Source organism: Lipophrys pholis (genome assembly GCF_963383615.2).
Source record: "Lipophrys pholis genome assembly, chromosome: 4".
Lineage (NCBI taxonomy): Eukaryota > Metazoa > Chordata > Actinopteri > Blenniiformes > Blenniidae > Lipophrys > Lipophrys pholis.
In genome coordinates, this window is record NC_137637.1 from 26,269,281 (window position 1) to 26,290,840 (window position 21,560).

The following is a 21,560-nucleotide window of genomic DNA, read 5'->3' on the forward strand; positions in this document are numbered from 1 at the left end:
TCTTCTTGACGATTGTAACAAACATCATTTTTTTCACTTTAATAATTTACATATATTTGATTGTGTCTCCCTATAAAAGGTTAAAATGTCAATATGAAAAAAAAATTATTTCATGTGACCCGGCTATCTTCCAAAGCCACAAACTCAAACCACAAATCCTTCATTAATAGGTTGACTAAATAAGCTGGAGACAGTAAATGTGGTCTGTGCTGCTCTATTGATTTTATGCCACTCCCTCAGGTATTCATTTCTATTGTTGGGCAGCGGGCGAGACTGACGCGCCGTCAGCTTTGACCTACAAGTTATTAATAACAGCAGAATCTGCCCTTTGCATTTCTTTTCCATAGGTCAACAAGCTCAGGGTCTGCACTTCTGCCCTCAGCCTGTCAGCCTGCTTCACTGCAGCATCAATCCCGTCTTATAACAAGAACCGGGTCACGTCACACCCCTTCAGGTCACACTCCCTGTTTTTGACACGACTCCCATAGTTGAACTTGCCATCGATGCATTTTTTATTTATTTTTTTCATAATGAAAGGACATTTTGATCCCTTTTTTTATTTAACATATAAACATCAGATCCTAGTTGCGCTCCTTTTCATCTTTGACACGGCGATCCGTGTAAAGAACATTTTCTCCCGACTGTTCATATCAACTGAGAGCAGATCTTGGCGGTTGGTAAACTTGTTTGTCGTTTGGCTGTGTCTGTGTCAGGAGACAATAATGCATCGTTTACAGCAAACCCAGAAAAGGTCAGGCCTGCCGCTTTAGAGAGCCGCTGCTCTGATGGCAGGTATGAAGATCGAAGGCTCCTCTCGCCCTCAGCCGACACGCCGTTTCATTCTGGGCTTTGAGAAGATACGCGCCACATCCTTTATTCTTCTTGATGATCGACTGGGTGATCTGCTTTCAGGTCTGTGGGCATTGTCTGTGCTGCTCCGGCATAGCAGCAAAGCAACAGTAGAAAGGTATGAACGTCGGCAGATAGACACATAAGACAGACATAAAAAAAAAAGTGGATAGCAGCTAAAATAACGACAACAAAAAACACAACTATTGGACTAAATATTGTAGTGATAAACAACATCCCACAGCCAGTGTCAGAGTCTCTAATCGGTCCCTTAAAATCCCTTTAAGTCCCTTAAAGTCTTTGCATGTCCCTGATTATCCTGTGAGCACTGACCTGACCTCTCACTCACTGAAATCTGTCTGTTTCACTCACAAACAAGCTGCATGCTTTCAAAACAAAAGGCTCCGATATCTCTACACCATTAAAATATCCACAATAATCACTTTCGCCTTGGCACAGTTTGCTAACAATACTAACACAATATGAATATTGGAATGCTGCAATGTGAAAACAATCTGTCCAATTACAAAATTAGTTCGAGACAAACATCATGTTTAGAGAATTCCTTGTTTTTGTTTTCAGTCGGATTACTTTATTCTGATGACTTCACACTGTGGTGATTGATGGAAATGCCTCAGCAGCACAAGACAGCAGGACCTGCTTTAGAAAACAGAACAAAAAATAAAAATAAAAACACCAATTTGTCAAGTTAAAACCTGTCAGATGTCCCAGTGGAATAATTAAGCAACCTACTGGCAGAACCATCTTCCCAGTCTCGACACGCTGTTCTCCTTCACCAGGCCAAAGCAGAAAGCAACACATGAATAAATAAAAAAGAAGGACTGATGTGAAAAAAGATAATGAACAAAGAAACACAGCAAAAAAAAACAAAAAAAAAAACACGCACCATAGTGTGTGTGCTGTTTTATGCCTTCTGTTTCATACACTTCAGATAGACGCTTACTGAGAAACAAAACATGCTTGTGCTTCATCTATCAAACAAGCAAACAAACTCAAGGCTGGAGGCTGAATGAAGGAGACGCTTTAGTGTCGTAACCCATCCGGGGACAATGTGCAGAAGTACTGCCCTTGTTCAGACGAGTTCTGTCGGAGTCCTGCGTGGACTGAGGGCTGTTAGTGATGCAGGCTAATCAGGCAGCGCGTTGCTATTTGGATGTGTGTCTGTGTGTGCGCAACTTTAATTTAAAAAGATTTTTTTTACGTGCGTGTGCACATGGAGACAAAGAAGCAAATCAAAGCACCCATGAAGGACGTCCGTGCATTAAAACATGTCCTTGAGTCAGAAAGTTTAGTCTTTTAACTGGACTGCACATTTTTGTATTCCCATTTTATCAAGCATTTAGTCTGCTTAAAGGTCCCAGTTGTTCAACTATTACACATAGCTGTCCAAAGGTCCTCCAACATTGAATTTGAAGTGTTCAAATCCAGCCTGGGTCTTGACTTTCAGCCAGTCTAAAAGCCACTCTAGTAAGCTCTACTGAGAACAGGCTGCTTCTGTGTCTGTTTTCCAGTCATGCTTGCAAGGAGACCAAATTGCGTATTTTTCAGTGAGCAGAGCTCGTCTACCTGTGGGAGGGTCAAGGGGAGTATCCACTGTCAGAGAGAGTGGTTATTTCCCCAAATGACGTCATGAAGGGAACAATCTCTGATTCACCTGTAACAACGCACATTTGTTAAGAGGGAGAGGACAGACTTTCTCCACTGCAGGGGCCTCATACGCCAGCTTATGGGGACACATATTAACTGTTAGAAAACCATTATGAAAATGGACTTTACATAACATGGGACCTTTAATGCGTGTGAGCGTGTGCATGGTGGGTGTTCTTGCATAAAGCCTTTTGAAAGAGCAGCTTCGAGTGTAACAAAATGGGGAGAGAACCCCCCAAGCAGCCCCTAAACCTAACCCACTGGCAGCTTAATTTATCATGCAGAGGCAGCAGCTGCAGCTCTTCCTACTTTACACACACACACACACACACACACACACACACACACACACACACACACACACACACACACACACACACGCACACACACACACACACACACACACACACACACACACACACACACACACACACACACACACACACACACACTGCTCTTCCTTTGAACTTTCATTGGATTTTCTACATAGAAATAGGCTGTTCTGCGTCATACAGTGTTAAAATAGTCTTACATCAATACTTGGGGAAATGCATAATCTCCTGTGCAGGAAAACAAAGAAAGACTTCCCGTGGTGGTGCATAAGTAAGAAATCAGATCCACTCACATCATGGAAGATAGTCAGCCCCTGTCCGGCGCTTTGCAGCGGCTGCTGCTGCTGCTGCTGCTGCAGCTGCAGCTGAGCCCGGAGATGCTTCTGTTTGGCCGACTGCAGGCACATTGTGATCATCTCCGTACAAGCCAGCATCTTTGGACGCGTCGAGACTCCGGCTGAAGGCTGAAAACTGTTGGAAGTGAAGCCGTCGAGGAGGAGAGAGACGCGGGTTGCAGGTGCGAGAGATGTGAAGTGGAGAGAGAGAAATGTTGGGCAAGGCGGGGACTGGGTGAGATCAGATGATGCTGGTGTGCAACTTTGTGTTTGCGCCGCTGCTGCACGGCGCGCAGCTTCCAGCACCTCCTGCAGGAGAGGCGCTGATTGGCCGGCTCGTCCTCGTCCTCACACCCAAATAACCCCCAACGTCCATCTGACGCTCCTCTGATCTCCCCGTGCAGTTCTCTGTTTGTTTTGGACGATTAATTAAAACAGAAATCTAAACTATTGCTCAGAGAGATCAATGGTTTCATAGTACTGCGTAATGATGTTTTGTTTTTCTTTATTTTCGTTAAACAGAGTCCCAGTCAGAGATCAACAAGGGGTCTTTGTAAAAATCAAATAGATGGCAAAGTTTCTAACATAAAAAAAAACCACAAGTTCAATTCTGCAACTTGATCAGTTTTTAACAGACACTGCCATCTGCTGGATGAATGAAGCTATTGCTGCTTTCCTTTCAAAATGTACAAGTGTTGTAAACCTGCACGTTTTAGATGTTTCGCTGTTTTGACACGAATCAATCAAAAGCCTTAAGCCACCATGAAGCCCAAAACGAGTCTGTCCTTTACGATCAGGTGTGTAGACTGAAAACATGCAAGGTAGGGACTGTTCGGGAACAGAACTGGACCCCTAAAGAAACTGACCTCTCAACCTTAGATTCTTTATAAGAGTACCTATTGAGAAACAAACAAACCAAAAAAATATCTGTTGTTTTTTTTCTTGGGTTTTTAAGGGAGGCCATGATCATGACAAGTGAACGCTTAGAATTTTTATTTGACTTAATATGCTATCAATACAAATCGTTTTCTTATTCTTATTCTTATTCTTTCAAGCCTGGCTTGTTGAAAAGTTCACCTTGTCTAAACTAATATTTGACATATATATATATATATATATATATATATATATATATATATATATATTGGTCCAGTAGTTTTGTTGGCAATGTTTGTTTTTTTTCATGTAAGAAGAGCCAACAATTTTTGCTATATTGAATTGTAGCCATCTCTGCATTTCCCCCAAATTTGATTTTAATGCTTGAATATGGATTTCTCTCAAACATGTTTTCTTATATCAAACAAAGATCACAGATAAACCTTTTTTTTTTTTTTTTTTTTTTTTAAAGAATCATATCTGATGGATCTTAGATCACTTCACATACTAACAATCACGTTTTGTTTTCTGAGATTGCGGACACGGGGAACAGCTCACGTGGAGCAGTTGTCAGATCCCAGTGGAAGAAAAAAAAAAGTTGTTTAATCTCTTAACCTCAGTTTCAGTCATAAAATTGATTGAAACTAGTGGAAATCGAAGTTTAGGTTGTGGAAAAAGGCATGACACTGGGAGGAAGTGTCTGGAATAATAACCGTTAAAAGTCACAGGATTCAAGTCACGTGCTGGGATATCCATGCGTTTATTTACACTTTGACGAGGGGCGGAGCTTCGCACAGAGCCTCTCTAAACGTGTCGTCTCTTCCTGCCTTTTTTTTCTTTCTTTTTTTTTTTTTTTTTTAATGTCCTAGTTTCACTTTCCTTTCTAACTGACAGCGACAGAAAAACAGAAAGAAAAAAAAAAAACCCGCACACGGCTCGACTCGAACAGACACTCAAGTCCTCAGATCTCACGAAGTTTCTCTTTTTATTCGACTGCGAGGACTTCAGTTTGTTACCGTGACGTCGGAGGGAAGAGTCTTGTTGGAGGCGTCAACAGCGCTTCCTCATGAGGTTAAAGTTTTCACTTTATTTCTCACAAAATGCGCATTTTATCCGTTTCTTCGAGGGGGGGGCTCTTATATTGTGTTACTTGTCGTTTCAGGTGTAGTCATGTCGTCTGAAGTTACTAACAAAGTCAACCTGAAAGAGGGTGAGAGTCTCAGCTCAGCTCAGTGTGTGTGTGTGTGTGTGTGTGCGCGCGCGCGTGTGAATTGCTGTACAAATAATCAGGATCAATCACCCCCACCCCCATTAAATACTTTGCTTGCTTCAAAACACACACACACAAACAGTTAATAATGTGCTGGTCAATATCAAAATATTTACAATTGTGTCTTTTTTAAAAAAAAAAATTAATTTCCAAGTTTAAACATTGTGGTTAGTGATTTTAGATAGAAGTGTCCATGTTAATGATTCACATCTCAGATTCTGTTAAAACCTCAGAGGTTTGTGAATTGTGCTCACATAATTCAAATGAAATATATATATCGCTATTGTTATTAAAGCCTGGCCACTGATTTTATTTTATAGGTAGTGAACCTAATGAATGAACTTACAATCCAGTTAACTCAATTATTTGTTTTACAATGGCTGAACATTCTTACTATATTGAAAAGTAGCTATATATGCATTTTCATCACATTTTATTTTAGAGTTTAAAAAAATAAACAATAGCTATAATTTAAAATGACTTCCTTGGTATCCATCCTTCACTTTCTATACCTCTTTATACAGTTCAGACTATCGCCAGCTAACTTGGTATCAGACCAGGAATCAAATCAGCAGTATTGCACAGTACTAGACATTTTTTGCTTGACTTTTTTTTTCTGACCTATACAGTGTTAATAACAGCTGTAGGGACTTATAGATATGGGGGAAAAAAACCAAACACTTCCCATATGGTTTAGATGCTTTAACTATCTGGAAAAGCTCCCACAATTTGAAACCCACTGATCCATTTGAGTTGTAAAACCCTGGTTTTGTTTTTTTGACCGATACGATGTGATGCTCTTCTTTCCCCTGCCGTGCAGCCGAGGAGCTGGCCTGCTCTCTGAGTGAAGCCCTCAGCGTTGGAGACTGTGAAGAGGCGGTGAAACTGTGTGAGAAGCTGTCCAAACTCTCCGTTCCAGTGTCGGTCAGCGTCAGCAGTCAGGCCTACCCTCGGGACGCCATAAGGTGAGCCACAACGGTTTGCGTCACGACTTTGTAGTGGATAAATGCCTACTACATAATGAGGGGGGGGGCTATTTTTAGAGTTGATTTGTCCTGAGACGGCATTGAACAATCGTGTTCAAGTGTTGAAATGGAATACAGTGACCAGAAATGGAAAGTGAAAGTCTTTGTTTGAATCATCCCGGTATCTGCATTCTTTCTACAAATATGAAGACATGTTTGTTGGATGAATGAAAAACGATGCATATTGTTGATTAATGAGACAGTAATGAGTGGATTATTTAATAATGAGACAGTAATGAGTGGATTATTTAATAATGAGACAGTAATGAGTGGATTATTTTACGTTCTGCAGGTTGAGGGTTGGAGTTGAAGACGCCGAGTCAGACGCCTACATCCCATTGACTGTTGAGGTCACTTCTTCCATGACAATCGGGCAACTTAAAGAAAAGGTACCGATGTGTCCCCCGATCAAGTCCAATATTTTATCAACTTGTAGCAGTCGATTATAGATACAAAATCCAGATCCAAAAAGTTTGGCTTTCTGCTGATTTCTGGGTTTCAAAATAAATGTCTACCTCTGTTAAATAATAATAATAATAATAATAATAATAAAGGATTGTACGGTGCTGTGGTTTCTCTGCATGCTCTCTCTGTGCATTGCTTCTGTGTGAGGCTGAAGTGGTGACTCTTAAGTCGCAGTCCGTTTCCTTGTGTGTGTGTGTGTGTGTGTGTGTGTGTGTGTGTGTGTGTGTGTGTGTGTGTGTGTGTGTGTGTGTGTGTGTGTGTGTGTGTGTGTGTGTGTGTGTGTGTGTGTGTGTGTGTGTGTGTGTGTGTGTGTGTGTGTGTGTGTGTGTGTGTGTGTGTCTCTGTGATCTAATCAGCTTCATCAGCCACGCAGTTCCAAGTTGGAAAAGTGGCATAAAAGATGGAGGCAACTTTATAATGTTTTTAAATCAGAATGTTAATTTCTGGATTGGATACGAGTCCATTGTCTATTTTCAGTGTATGCTTTGGCACAAATATATGAGTCTTAATAACACAGATGGGACATATACTGAATTGTGTCCATTAAATGAGGGAAAAAATATCTGTATGTGGACTTAAAAAAGTCTTTCTTCCACGTGACGTGAAAAGATCAGCCACGACTTCGGGTTCCACCCGCTGCTGCAGCGCTGGGTGATCGGGAAGCGCTTGGCCAAGGACAAGGAAACGTTACACAGCCATGGGATCCGTAAGTGCGGCGACCAGGCTTTCCTCTTCATCCAGTCTGCTCAGGCTGCTCATCTCACACGCCACCAAAACAACATGGACCAAGAGCAGGAGCGCCTAGACGGTGAGTGGTCATATGGTCGCGCGCACACACAACCCGAGTTCTTGTGACTTTGCTCGTTCACACTGTTAAAAGCAGAGTTATTATCCTGTGACACTGTGCAAGCTTGGAGTAATTTTTAATGCTTTAACATTTGGTTCACTAAAATATGCACAACATACTTGAAGGCAATACCTATAAGATCGACCTAGGTGGCAGCAGCTCGTAACTCTCCCGTGTGAGTTTGCCTCTTGCTCCTCTACACCAGACCAGAATTGACTAAAAATGGAACACGGCGTCGTCAAACTTTCTTATTTTTCATTTATATCGTCGAACTCACAAGCATCTTCTTTCACAGTCATTTCATTGCGTGATCACTCTGTGTTCAGGTATCGTGGAGTCAATGCAGACGATGCAGCTTTTACCCCGGGGGCTTGGCGCAGTTGGTGTTGAAAAAGGCGGTCCTCCTCCTCCTCCTCCTCCTAAAACTGCAGTGCGTCCTAAAACTCAGGTTTGGGCGGCACTTTTGAAACATTCCGGCTGCTTTGCGTCTGAGCTTGTGCACGGCAGTGTGTTATCTGGCGGGCAGTAGCATCGCGCCTTGTCTCTGTGTTTTTGCGTGTGCAGCTGGGCTGGCCCTGTCAGATGTGCACCTTTGTGAACAAGCCAACGCGTCCGGGCTGCGAGATGTGTGGAGCGGAGCGACCAGAGGGCTACCAGGTGCCCGACATCTACCAGCCCGACCACCAGGAGGTTGAGAGACTCCAGCAAGAGGAAACGGCCATCCGACAGTACGAGCAGGTAACAGAGCCGCCATTAACAGTACTCACCTCGGCTGATTTTTGCCGGCTCTGATTGTGGTCTGAAGTTTGTTTGTGTGTAGTTTGCGTGTTCTCTATGAATCTGCATTATTTCTCTCCGGGTTATTTCCCACTTCTCAAAGCAGTTTTTTTTTTGTTTCGATATGAATATAACGGTCGGATGGGAGGCAGATGATAAATAAATCTACAACGCCTCAGCCAAATATGTACATTTGGCTTAATCTTCCGGACCCATCTGGGGAGCTTCCCTCTGCTGTGCCCGACAGGAGTGACGTGCCCACAGTCTGGATCAAACCGGGAATTTGTGTTTTGCAAGCTCACTTCCATAACCTCTTGTCCACCACTGGCCGTTACAAGCCTTAAATAAATCATTTTAATATTCGAAGGCGTTAGTATCAGACTTTAACACGCTGCCCTGGAGTTTAGAGCATTTCTGATTGCTCCTAATCAAAGATGGAGCCAGGAAAGAACTTCGATCCCGACGTTTTAATTTACTTAGTAAAATGTTAAATTGACAAATGATGTGTTTCTGGTAGCCTGTATTTCATGTTGTGGTAGCATCTTGTTCTGTTTGGTGTTTGAATCGCCACAGTGATGACATGCAGTTTAGAAGGTTGCACACATTTTAAAACGCTTTCCTTTTGACATCAAACACAGACGCTGCTGTTTGTTGCAAATATTTAAATCGTTGGAGGAAGAAATGTTGATCATGTGTGTGGGAAAAAAATTGAAAGTCTTATCTCCAGAGGTGTGCACAAATTGTGAGGAACAAGAGGAAGTGCAATACAAGTCAAATCTGTTCACCATAAAAATGTTTTGAATGATAATATCTTTATATCTGTGTATCTGCTAGGAAGTGATAATGCTAATCTCCTCCTGAAATAGGATTATAGATCTGAAAGTCTTTAACATCAATATCTGACATCCAATCTTCAGCCAGAACAGATATTTACTTTTTTTTTTTCCCCTGATGCCTTCATGTTCATACGTGTGGTTGTTCGAGCTTTCAGAGCGGGTGTGAAACGACCCGAGCCCGGAGAGATAAACAGTCAGTGACGTAACCTGTGTTTGTAATCCGCGTCTTAATGGTGCTTGTTGTGACTCCTCTGCTCTGTGATTGAGGCTCGGCAGGAAGAACGGGAGAGGAACTACCTGTTTTTACTGGCCACAGATGACCTGAACATCATATCCAACACCGAGAGCGCAGAGTGTCCCGTTTGTTTCCTTGCACTGCTGCCGGGGGAGGGCGTCGTGCTCAGAGAGTGTCTGCACACTTTCTGCAGGTTTGAGAACAAACCGTGGCGACGTCACGGTGATAAATGTGTCCTGCATATGTTTGAAAAGTCAATAGTTTTAATGACCTGTTGCAAAATGAGCCGTGGGTAATCAAGTGATTTCATGCGTGTTTGTTCAGGGACTGTCTGAAAGGCACAATAGTGAACAGCCACGACGCCGAGGTGTCGTGTCCTGATACGTGTGACAGCAAGCTCCTGGACCGAGAGATCAAAGCGGTGAGTTCAAGGCAGGAGAGCAAAACGTGCAAACACGAGAAGCCCCGAAGCTTTAGAAGTGGATGAAAAATGATCAAATACGTGGTGAGTGAGGCATTGGGTGTATCGCAGCTTACTGTCAGACCCTGGACCAATCATTACTAATTCATCCTGTGATTCCCCAAAAGGATAATTCAACTACTTGTTGATTCAAACTAGAAAATTCTTCAAGTGCTAACTATTACTACGCGGTGACATCCTCACCATCCTGTCAGGATGAAAGAAATATGGCTGATCCGAATGGCAGAAAGCCGTAGTTCAATTGGTCTTTTTGGGAGAACCTGTATCTAATAGATCTATAGATTTTTTAAAATACCATCAGCATGTCAAACTGGGGTTTTGCACCGGAGACTCGAGACTCTTTTGAAATATTGGCCCATTTTTTGTTGTTGTTTATTTGTTGTCCTCAGTCACGGTCGCCTTCGTTTTAACATGAACACCCTCCAGCAAGTGTCTTGTTTCTCATTTCTTTGACGTGAAGGTGACAGCCATTCAGTGTGTCACCTGTCGGTCTTTTTTTTTTGTGTGTGTGTGTGTGTGTGTGTGTGTGTGTGTGTGTTTTGGTTGGGATGCGGGAGGCAGCTGCTCACTGAAGAGGAGCTGCAGCGGTTTCTGGAGCTGCGCCTGAGCATTGCAGAAAGCCGCTCAGAGCACAGCTTCCACTGTCAGACGCCCAACTGCCGAGGCTGGTGCATCTACGAGGACGAAGTCAATCAGTTCTACTGTGCCCTCTGCAAAGAAACCAACTGCATCCTCTGCAGGGTAGAGCTGGGACATGCACTATTATCCCTTTTGTTTGAAAGGCTTTTTGTTTATGATTGCTATCATAGTGGATTGATTAAATGTACAAAACATGCCGTGTGTTTCAGGCCATCCATAACGACATGAACTGTAAGGATTACCAAGATGACCTGCGCATCCGGGCAGAAAACGACCAAGCAGCGCAGAAGACCAAGCAGATGTTAGAGGTGGGTCGAGGTTTAGGCTCCGTGTTTCGTCCCCACACGTCTCCCCGTGACGATACGGTCTGATGGATAAAAGCTCTCCTACGTGTCTTGTAACGACTCTCAGAAATTTGGCTTATATATTAACTCCTGCGATGTCAGTGGCCAAAGGTCACAGTTTTCACTTCGCTCAGGACCGTACAAGAGTTTAGTTTGTGATGTAACGCTGCGGAGTAAGAATGCCGTTTTTAAGTTGACCCATGATCACACCAAATATATACAAGTATTTTGATAACCTCACAAACAGAGTGAGTTTTATTGCTCTTCTATTTCCGTCCAGTTTAGTTCAGTTCAGTTATATTCATGTTGGGCAGTTATTGTTGCAGCAGGTATAAAAACATAGATAATACATTTCCATACAGACACACATGACATGACATGAGACTTGTTTTTTGTCTTTTGTCCCTCTAACTTTTAAAAAGTCAGACGAGACCTCAGCATCTCCTACTATTTCCACGCTGGAAATTTCACAGTAGCAGCCGACCCCGGCTCAAATCACAAGAGACGGGCTGCGTTCCATTTCCTTTTCATCGAGTGCACAAGTTATCATGGCGTTGTAGGGATTAACACAGTGAGTTCAATAAAGGAAAGCAGGATGGATGCTCTGAATGGGGAAATCACCAATCCAAAGGACGATCCTAAAGTCTTGTTGTTTCAAATGTGTGCACACAAGAATCATCAGCACCAAAGTTCGGGGAAAGATAAAACAGATCTCAGTGTTTAAGCCTGCCTGGGAAAAAAAGTTAGATAGTCCTCGAGTCCTTATTTCAAATATAAGGAGTTCCCGTGTTTCCTCCCATGATAAGGAGAGATGTTTGCGTACGAGGAGGACACAGCTGCTGCTTCATAACGTTTCAATGCCGGAGTCCTCCTTTTCTTCCTCTCTCCTCCGCATTTTACACAATCCTCCTTCTCGGACTGACACAATTAAACCTAACAAATAGAATCAAGGCTACAGGAGTAAAACGTTCAAAGCCCGGGTTATGTCTCACACTCTCACACAGAAAAGTAAATATTTCTCTACACACACACTCTGTGACTGTAATTTTGGGTTCAGTATGCTCTGATGAACTGGCAACGTTTTTTTTTTAATGTTGTTCAAGCTTATTTATTTACATGTTTTATTGTTATTTTCTAATCCAGGCGAATAGCTTGTGACATTCAGTAGGTCTTGATCCTTTCAGCTGCTTCAGCACAGCCTCAGTGGACTGTGCTGGCCTCCAGGTTATGTGTAGCATGGGTAATTAAAAAAAAAAAAAAAGTAATTTCCCCAAGGCGATCAATAAAGTATGCCGTCTCTCCTTTAGACAATCAGGTTGCTTCTTTTCTTTACCTTCTGAACTCATTTCACATTTTCACCCGTGTTGACTGCCTTGAATAGATATAATACTTTGTAGCTTTATCACATTGCCACCATTTTTCCTTTTGTGACTTCAGAGCATGCTGCAGAACGGGGAAGCCATGAAATGCCCGCGATGTGACATCATTGTGCAGAAAAAAGACGGCTGCGACTGGATCTGCTGTTTGATGTGCAAGACAGAAATCTGTTGGGTCACTAAACAAGCTCGATGGGGACCTAAGGTAAAAAAAAATTTTTTAGAAAATGCTCCTGTGTATGGAGCATGATTAAAAACATGATTTCAATGTTTTGTTTTGGGTTTTCTTTCCCAGTTATATGTATTTGACTTTGACTTTTTTCATTTCCAGGGTAATGGTGACACATCTGGGGGCTGCAAATGTCGAGTCAATAATTTGCCTTGTCATCCCAACTGTCAAAACTGCCACTGAGGCAGATACACTAACGGAGAGATATATTATACGCGCTGCTGTGAGAATGATCTGAAGGTCAGACACCCTGCTCAGGACGGGCAGCGGGAATGTTTATTTCAGCCTTGGGTTCTTTCGTGGGCGGACAGTCCTCCCTACGGTCTTTGTCCTGCCACTTAGTACAACTTTCATCCGCTTAATACCTGAACCAGCTATCAGTGGGGGGGTGGCTTTTCTCAGATAAATCTTAATGCTGTTCTCTTTCCTTTACTGCTTTTTCACTGATGCTTTATATTGAGAGCCCTGGATACTGATCCTTACAATTCACTGAAAAAAAGCATGAAATTATAGCTTGATTTACTACATGCAATAAATTCAGCGCAAACTTGAGATTTGATCTGAGATTTGAAATATAAACATTTGAAATGAAGCTGGACACCTCTCAAAGTGCCTTCAACTGTGTTGGTAAATGACTACCAAAATAGAACCAAAGATTATCGTCTATGATCATTTAATGCAAACAACTAAACTGGTGAGCCATAAAGAGTTTATTTCTAAAAGTGACCAAAATTACTTATTGGTGGTGGTGGATTTTTTATTATTATTTTTTTTTTATCGGACTGCTGAACGATGTTTTACATGTTTACAAATGAATGAATGTTTTTGAAGTCTAAAGAAGGTCTTTCCTATGCACTCCCATCACCGTGAAGTTTCCGATGTAAGATAAAATATTGGTGTAATGATGCAGTATTTTTATTCAATTCAAAGGGCTATCTCATTCAGGTAAACCATATATATTATGTATATATTGTCTTTAAAGTTGGAGAGGGTTTATTTGAAACATGTCTTAAATGGCTTTGTTCTACTTGTTTGTATTGATGAACACAATAAAAATAAGAGATTACTTGGTTGTTTTGTTTTTATTGTTTTTCTTTTAAGAAGAGAACTAAGTGTTGAATCTGGTTTGTTTGTTGTTTGTCCAAAGTACACATTAATAAACGCTCGATGTCTTCAACTGACATTCAAAAACAGCGTAGACCAAAAGTCTGCGACTTTTGAAAAGGAAAACGACTCCGATCATAAAGTTGAAGGTGACATAGCCGAAAACTGGTTATGTTGCGCTTGTGAAGTTTTGTTCACAACAGTAGACTTATCACATTAAATCTCTTTGTGTATCAGCCACTTTTAGTTGTAGTTGTTTCAGCTGGTTTAGATGTAATAGCAATCTCAGTTGTTATACAACTTTAACGTAACGTTTTTTTGTCGATTCTCTATAATTATAAATCTTAGATTAAACCTTAGATTTTGAGACTTCCTTGATATTTAATCATGGTTACCTTACTATCAGTTGCATTTAAAAACCTCAACGCTCGTCATCCGATAAAAACATTTGATGTGTTGGGTCCAGTATGCTGGGAGATTAAGCGCCCCCCCTTCCTGAGGTATAAACAATCAGGGACGTAGGACGTGGGACTCCCCCCCCCCCCCCTCAGGATCAGAAGAAACGAGAGAACAAAACAGCCAAGTACCTTAAACATCTTCATTCTAGTTTATTAGCGTTCTCTTGTACAACTTTACATTAGTATGACGGTTTTCGTTGTAACAAAATAAACTTAAAAGGCAAAGAAATCATTTAGTGCAATAAAAAGAAATGAACCAGAGTGTAGATGCGCGGTACATTACAATACTGTTGAACATCAATGCTCTGAAGAGCGTCCTTGAATATGTGCCAGCTCTCTTTCATCCACACGCCACTGAGCCTCCTTCAGGTCACCGCAGGTTCACTATTGTGAGATCAGCAGACCCATGAACCACGAGTTCACTTCTTAGTATACAAAAATATACATTTAAGAAAAAAAGAAGCAAATTCCAAACATCACTTTGATGACTGATTTGAGAAGTTTCATCTTCAGTGTGTGACAAAGTGTTTGAGCTCAATTATTGTGAAGATTTATGTCAAGCGAACAACGTCATAAACTTTACAGTCAAGTGCAGGATTACGTTCATCCATCGCTTGGAAATGAGATGTACAGCAAAAATAATATACGTCGTGCTCAAATCAAATCATGTTACAGATCTTAGACAGCATTGATGTGAAGGTTCAGGTTCTGCAACAGAAGCACCTTAAGCAGCGGGACTGAGCCAAGCACCTATTAAACAAATATTTATGGTGCTCTGGTTACATTTCCAGCGCGAACAGTCCCGGTTATCTGCATTTCACTTTCATTTATCCCACCGAGAATATTTTCTGTTCCCTTGAAATGAGTGACACGTATGTGGCTCGACTATATGTAGAACCGCTGAGGAAACCGCCGAGTACAACATTTTTCAAGGTTAAACTAAAATTTGTCCTTCTGAACAGTGAACGCTTTACTCTGTCTTGTCCTCACCTTTTAATTTACATATGCTGTATGTAGGCTACGGTACATTTACTCTGTCAACACCAATTACAATTTACCTGCATAATTAAATAAATTTAACTCGATTCTAGCCATGAGCCCAGATTAAATTGCGTGGTTTCTATTCCCTCCTAAAGAGGAGCATCCTCCTTGTTTGCTGTGTGAAGAAGCTCGCTCTAACATTAAAAGTACAGAACAACCTAAACACAATGAAATAAAATCATGACCCTAAAAGTGCCCGTGTGTCACGCTGCTATACAGTCACTTACATCTCTTAAAATAACAACAACAAAAATATAAAGAGAGGACTCTAGGAATCCTCATTTTGGTCTCAGTCCAAGTATCAAATAGCAAACAAATGGTTTGCAAACAAATACACTCACAAACACACACGCATACACTCTTTATAAGTTGGCAGCGGTTTCAAGGGTATTGTGTCCACCAAGCTTTCAGCATGACTGCACATCAGATTATCCTAGTACAGAATATAAATAAACTTCAATGATGACACGATCGAACAGAGTTCTTAGAAGAAGTCTAATTATAACAAGAACTTCAGCAGTCCACGCTCTTTAGGAATCATAAAATGGCCCACTGCATGGGGTCTTAGGAGACCTGTGCGGAGCAGGGTCTTTTTGAAGAAAAGGAGCGTTAACAGGTCGGGTTTAGAGCACATGTGTTTGTCAGTGTTACAGACTCTGTGGCGTACGGTTTAATTGACGGGTTCTTAGAAACAGACCCGTCAGATTGAGGTGAGTGGGAGTGTTAGGAGTCGAAGTGAAGCAGTTCATGGAAATAGGTCGAGTTTAGGTGCCCACTCCAGCGCGGTGTTGACCACTGCGAGCGCCGCCGCGCCTAAAGCCACAGTCAGACCCATGACTGCCAACCGGACAAAGCGCCTCGCTGCCGAAGGCTGCGACGCGACAACGACCGACTTCACTGCGGCGCTCTCCATGGCGGCCTGCTTTTGCCTGCGTCTGCGGCGGAGAACCGAGTCCGGTCGTTGTTGAGTGGATGCAAGGTCGAAGTCCTTAAAGGTGGAGGCCGCCGTGCTGTAGAGGAGGCAGAACATGGAAAGGTTATCCAGGTTAACCTTTATGATACGTGACTGCAAAGAATTCAAATCTACAACCCGACGGGGTTCGGTACCTCTCATGGGACGCAGCCTCTCGAGCCAGTTCAGACGGAGGGAACTGGACGAAGAGGTCTCCCGCTCGGCTGATGAGCATCTCGTACGGCAGGTCCTGTGGAATCTGAGACAGCAGGTGGTGAACCATGGCCATGTCGCACTCGCACTCCAGCACCTCCTCCTCTCTGTACAGCACAATCTGAAAACATACGAGGGCACGTGAGTGTAAGGCCACGAAGTTTGTCAGAGTCATGATGTCGTTTGCAGTGATGTGATACAGGGACCGATGAATTTATCAGTCAACCATTGCAACTTCATTCTCTGATTTGGCTTTACCCAACTATTAAAGGCACAGTGCCAAACTTATCACAACCTCCACTAAAAGGCCACGTTCACAAAGAGCAACTTGACTCGAGACTTTAAAAGTTCAAGCCTTTTGGTCACAAATATGGGCGGCTACTAGAAGGTGACTTTCTAAATCAATCCCAACACAAACCGGGATTAGTGATTGCAAGATCTTACCACAGCAGCGAAGTAGATGGGCATCAACGGGTGGCACGCCAGGAAGAAGTCGTACAACCGCACGACGTGACGGAAGTCTGACAGGACGTGGCCGAACCAGGTGATGAGCCAGCTGAGGGCGAAGACTGTACCCACCTCAGCCCTGAGGAGCAGCAGGCAATGGGATCAGCTCACATGAACGTACAAAAGAAATCTTTGGAAACTCAACTTCGATTTGACTTTAGATTCTCATGGGAGGAAAAAAAATGAAGCTCAACCAGCTAATAACTGCATATTATGCACTCCATGTTTCCCATTTAATTCAAGCAGTGAAACATATTTCAAACCTTTATTGTTTTATTCTTTAGAAAGTGGCAAAGATCTGATCTGCTGTTGTCAGAATGTCCTTACTGTTGCATGAAGTCGTGCACTTCGGGGTTGACCTTTTCGATGATGGGCATCAGATAGTTAAGAATGTGTTTTGTGTTGTCCATGGTGGGATCCATGAAGTCCCTGAGAAAAAGAGCACCAAGTGAAATTCTGAGAAATGCACTTGCTCCAAAAGAAAGACTGCAGAATAATGATCCTGCTCCAGTTTCAGTGCGCAGCGCTCTGCGTCGGGTACCTGAGGTGATGAGTCGAGAGTTTCTCCACCAGAGCTGTTGCAAGGCGCTCTCCCAGGACTAATAAAAAGGTGACCACAATGTCATGGTATCCTTGGTAGTAGTGCAGCTGAGGGTTCCGGATCAGGACTCTGAGGATGATGTCAATTAGCTCCTCCTGAAGACCCTCTCTCTGCTCGTCTGGCATGCCTGCACAAAGCCACCTTCCATGAAACGGAGCAGTGGGCTTGGATAGCCTCGTGTCACTGTTCTCTTGAACGTAAAAAAAATCTCTGAGGTGCAAACAGTCCCAACCAGATCAGACGTGATTTAATTCATGATGACTCGAACTGGATTGATCCGTTTAAGGAGCAGTTTACCTGCACTCAAATACAAACACGAGTGGAAACATTACCTGTTTGATCACTGATCTGTTAAACCATTATTTGACCCTGTTGGCTATGAATTCCTTCGAGACGGAAGGAACCTGGTTCTAGTCGAAACATGATCAGGTGGTGAAAATATTGCGTGTCACTTATAATCCTTATAAGTTCATACCATATCCCAGGATCAATATGCGGCTACTGGTGTTAGGTGTTAACAAGCTTTACGGGCTATAAATTGCTTTATTGCACAACGTTTGATGGCAACAATGATGACGTGTTATGAGATCCGCAGGCTGAACTGGAGCGTGAGGGTGATTCGAAGAATAGAATATGCTGAAGACACTGAGGACTACGTAAAACTGTATGTAACAAAGATGCAACTGAGAAGTTCAAAGTTGCACCGTTACAACAGCTGTTTAATTCCATGTGTTTTTACTATCATTATTTTCGATGATACAGCCTTTTTTTTTTTTATCCTAGTATAAGAATGATCACCTTCTGTTAAGTATCAATTCCATCTACATGTATTAACTGATTCAAAGTGGAATTTCAGAATCAGTGAAGCTATTCTGATAGAACAATGACAGTTGGAAGGTAAGATTTACTCACCAGGTGGGAACCGCCGCAGTGAGCGCTGAACATCTAGTAACACCTGGTTGTAGTCCTTGTTATTTTCTCGCTCCACCGTTTCTGCACCAAACATATTTATCATCAACAACTTTGGGTGGGAGAACTTGCACCTGCTAAAACTCAGCATTGGTCAGACGTAGCAGAGGAGGAGAAGTAAGTGCAGCAGCATTCACCCATTCATTCATCTGCACGCTCTCTGGAAGTTGGCTGGGACAAAGTACCTGGATCTTGCTCCAAGACATTTTGGGGGACGTTGAGGAGCCTGGGCCAAACCTGACAGCGTATTTCATCGGTCAGCAGCCCCCCCTCACTGATAGCCATCCTCCTCAGAGCCGCGACGTCGACTGGACTCACACTGAGGGCGTGTGTGATGTCTGCAATTTTCCTCCTTTTTTTGCTGTCCCAGTCTACGACAAGGAAAAAAAAAAAACACGCCATGTTTTAGTAGCTGACCTTTGTTCAGTTATTACACTCACGAGCTACTGTACAGCAAACACAGCCATAAGTCATATACAACAATTTCACAGAGCAAGTGTTCACTTGGCCTTGAAGCTGTCAGACATTATTTAAACTATACGCTTAATATTGAAGTTGGACAAGAGTATGTACAGAAAAGTTTGGATTATTTGTTTTTGTTCACAATGTCTATTGGCAATAAATCATACACCACTGGAAAGTTTCATTGCGTTCACTATTAAATGGTGACACATTACTGGGGAAATTGTATTTGTGGGATAAGCAGCAGAGTGAGTATGCCAATTAAAACATTTGCCAATGCCATACGGTTTCTTATGTTGCTATTGATTGAATTCTGCATCCAGTGGCAACCCTGCATTTCCGGTCCCTGGGAATGAGCGCTACCTTCAATGATGACAACACTGGCCCCCACACAGTTTATCAGAGAATACTTTGAGAATGTGGGTGTGAAGAGGACGGAGAGACTTGCCGGCAGTCCCCACTGAACGTTTGTGAACCAGAGTGACCAACACAACCAGAATGTTATGTTCCTTCAGACTTCATTCATCATGCAAACAAACGCCAATCGACAAAAAAACAAAAGCTATATGGCATTAGAAGAGAACATTTGGCAACTCTTCCAGGGGTGCAAACCACACACTCAGCTCTGCTGCTCATCCTACAGATGCATGTTCCCTACAAATCAGGCACCACAAGAAAAAGGTAACAGTGTCGGATTCATTGTCAAGAGGAAGAATTTCTACAACAAAGACACTTTTCACACACTGTCAACAGGAAGTGATAAACTGTAAACTCTGAAAAGAAGCACTGTGACATCAGCTTGTCCAAATGTACACAATAGCATGGCTGGTAGGTGTATTTAGGAAGAATTTAACTGATTGTGAACAATATGAAGAACACATTCAAAACACGATTCCATATGTTATAGAAGCAGTCTTGTGACAGTCTTTACTGCTGGAGCCTGCGGATCATATGATAACACAGACTGAAAACAACTGACCAGACTTGACACCATTACCTTGCTTTCCATTCACTGGCGACGACGCGCCGACACTCCTGGATTTCTTCATTTCCTCTGCACTTCTCGGCGTGTCCATGTTAGATAACATTTCTGCCCATCCTCCTACTTTGTTTGTTCTAAGCTGCAGAGCCGAAGCTAACTGGCTGTCTAATTAGCAAAGGCCGGCTCATACAAACACAGCCGGACAGCTCGCTACCAGACTAACGCGGCACTGCCCCAGTTGGAAAACCGCAACTTTCTGCGGCAAGGCCATCGTTATTCGGAGCAGCTACACAACTACTCAACACCCTCCAATAGCGACGCGGCCAGACCGCAGGAGCGACTACATGTTTACGTGAACATACGCGACCAAGGATACAGCTGCATTAGCTGCGTTAGCTTAGCCTCCCTGCTCAGACTGCGTGATGACGTAGGCGAGATGACGGAAGCCTAAGAGTGGGAGGCGTCTACAATAAAAATAATAATACTAATAATAAATATAATAATAATAATAATAATAACAATAATAATACTATATGTATACTTTTCATACTTTTGTCTTATTTTGTCTTCTTTCACTGTGAAGGAAGTGACTGTAACCCCCCCCCCCCCACACACACACACACACGGGAAGAAGAGCTCTCAATGTGTGACGTTTTTTTTTCTATCTGCACTTCACTTCTTGTGAATATGTTTTATGTCAGTCTCTTCATTCTGCATCTTCTTATATTCTTAAATCAGGAGATCATGTGGCCATATGCATCAACACCAAAGCTACAAATCATGGACATTTTGGGCTAGGCTTGAATGAAAAGAAAGTCAATGTGAAGAGGTATTTACCAAGCGCTATGTCATATTGGTATAACCCTCAGTCTTTCACATTACATTAAAGTTAATTCTACTTGGAGAAGTGGGGGTTTGCATTAGAGGAAAGAATAACAGAATAATGACAAGATAATCTTAGTGAGCAACAATCATGCGTCATGTTTCAACAAACAAATGAATGCGTAACAAACATGAACAAACATGTTGTGAACATGCATATTTATGTATTTCACCCACTTTGCTATTCACGGAAGAGGGCCACATAAAAAAGTGTCTTGAATTGTTTTGTTTTTTAAAATTCGGACTATATTCTCAGAATTCTTAAGTTTGACTTAAAACATCTCCAAAATAAAATCATTGTGAATGTTACACAAATGTGAAAAGCTCTATCAAAGTTGCTGAGTTAAGCTCTGTCACACCCTTGTTTGTGATATACAGAAGTGTCAATTACCAAAGTGTACAGTACTTTATTTTTTTTCTAAAGCAACATAGTGTGAATGGACTCTTATTAGCCTTGGAAAATCACCACAAAGGTGTGTCAAAGGTTCTCAGTCATTTATCAGGAAGATAAACTGGAAAGTATGACCAGTAAGGGGCACACTTTGCAGAGAGCTTCAGTCAATACAATCTAAAGCAACTTAAAATCAGAATTCTAACTTTGGGCTTTGGACTGCAGGCAGGTCTCAACAATTTCCCCTTCTTCTTTTTTTGTTTGTCTGTTTTTACAGCTTTTGTTGTTGTTATTTTGTTTTGGGTTTTCTTGGGATTTCTCTCTCTCTCTCTCTCTCTCTCTCTCTCTCTCTCTCGCTCTGCTTTGTTTGATTGCGTTTCTGTTTTGATCTTTCTTTTTTACTGCTATTACAAT

General features: G+C 42.2%; 3 protein-coding genes across 8 annotated transcripts in view; 1 reads left to right on the forward strand and 2 right to left on the reverse strand.

The window, feature by feature from the left end:
- necab3 (N-terminal EF-hand calcium binding protein 3) overlaps positions 1-3,458 on the reverse strand; it is a 40,566-nt gene extending 37,108 nt beyond the window's left edge. The window contains exon 1 of the mRNA XM_080462590.1: positions 3,143-3,458. Coding sequence (XP_080318716.1) covers positions 3,143-3,283 — 141 coding nt within the window. The 5' untranslated portion in view covers positions 3,284-3,458. The remainder of the gene's footprint in view (positions 1-3,142) is intronic.
- Positions 3,459-4,853: 1,395 nt separating this feature from the next.
- On the forward strand, positions 4,854-13,655 carry rbck1 (RanBP-type and C3HC4-type zinc finger containing 1). Of its 6 annotated transcripts, none has more exons than XM_080461771.1 (13): positions 4,854-5,131; positions 5,223-5,270; positions 6,151-6,295; positions 6,648-6,744; positions 7,430-7,628; positions 7,994-8,115; positions 8,232-8,405; positions 9,548-9,708; positions 9,840-9,936; positions 10,558-10,737; positions 10,845-10,943; positions 12,417-12,560; positions 12,687-13,655. In XM_080461771.1, the coding sequence occupies exons 2-13, from the start codon at positions 5,231-5,233 to the stop codon at positions 12,765-12,767; spliced, it is 1,539 nt and encodes a 512-aa protein (XP_080317897.1). In that variant the 5' UTR covers positions 4,854-5,131; positions 5,223-5,230; the 3' UTR covers positions 12,768-13,655. The 6 variants fall into 6 exon arrangements, with proteins under 6 accessions (XP_080317897.1, XP_080317899.1, XP_080317898.1 ...); XM_080461773.1 differs by having other exon boundaries at positions 4,926-5,131; positions 7,994-8,097; XM_080461772.1 differs by having other exon boundaries at positions 4,928-5,131; positions 9,557-9,708.
- A 613-nt stretch (positions 13,656-14,268) lies between these two features.
- On the reverse strand, positions 14,269-20,294 carry tbc1d20 (TBC1 domain family, member 20). The gene is made up of 8 exons (XM_080461246.1): positions 19,889-20,294; positions 18,615-18,800; positions 18,373-18,453; positions 17,401-17,587; positions 17,187-17,288; positions 16,797-16,938; positions 16,295-16,473; positions 14,269-16,197 (listed from the first exon to the last, which is right to left on the reverse strand). Exons 1-8 carry the CDS (start codon positions 19,977-19,979, stop codon positions 15,933-15,935), a joined length of 1,233 nt encoding a protein of 410 aa, XP_080317372.1. The 5' UTR covers positions 19,980-20,294; the 3' UTR covers positions 14,269-15,932.
- Between the last annotated feature and the right edge of the window lie 1,266 nt (positions 20,295-21,560).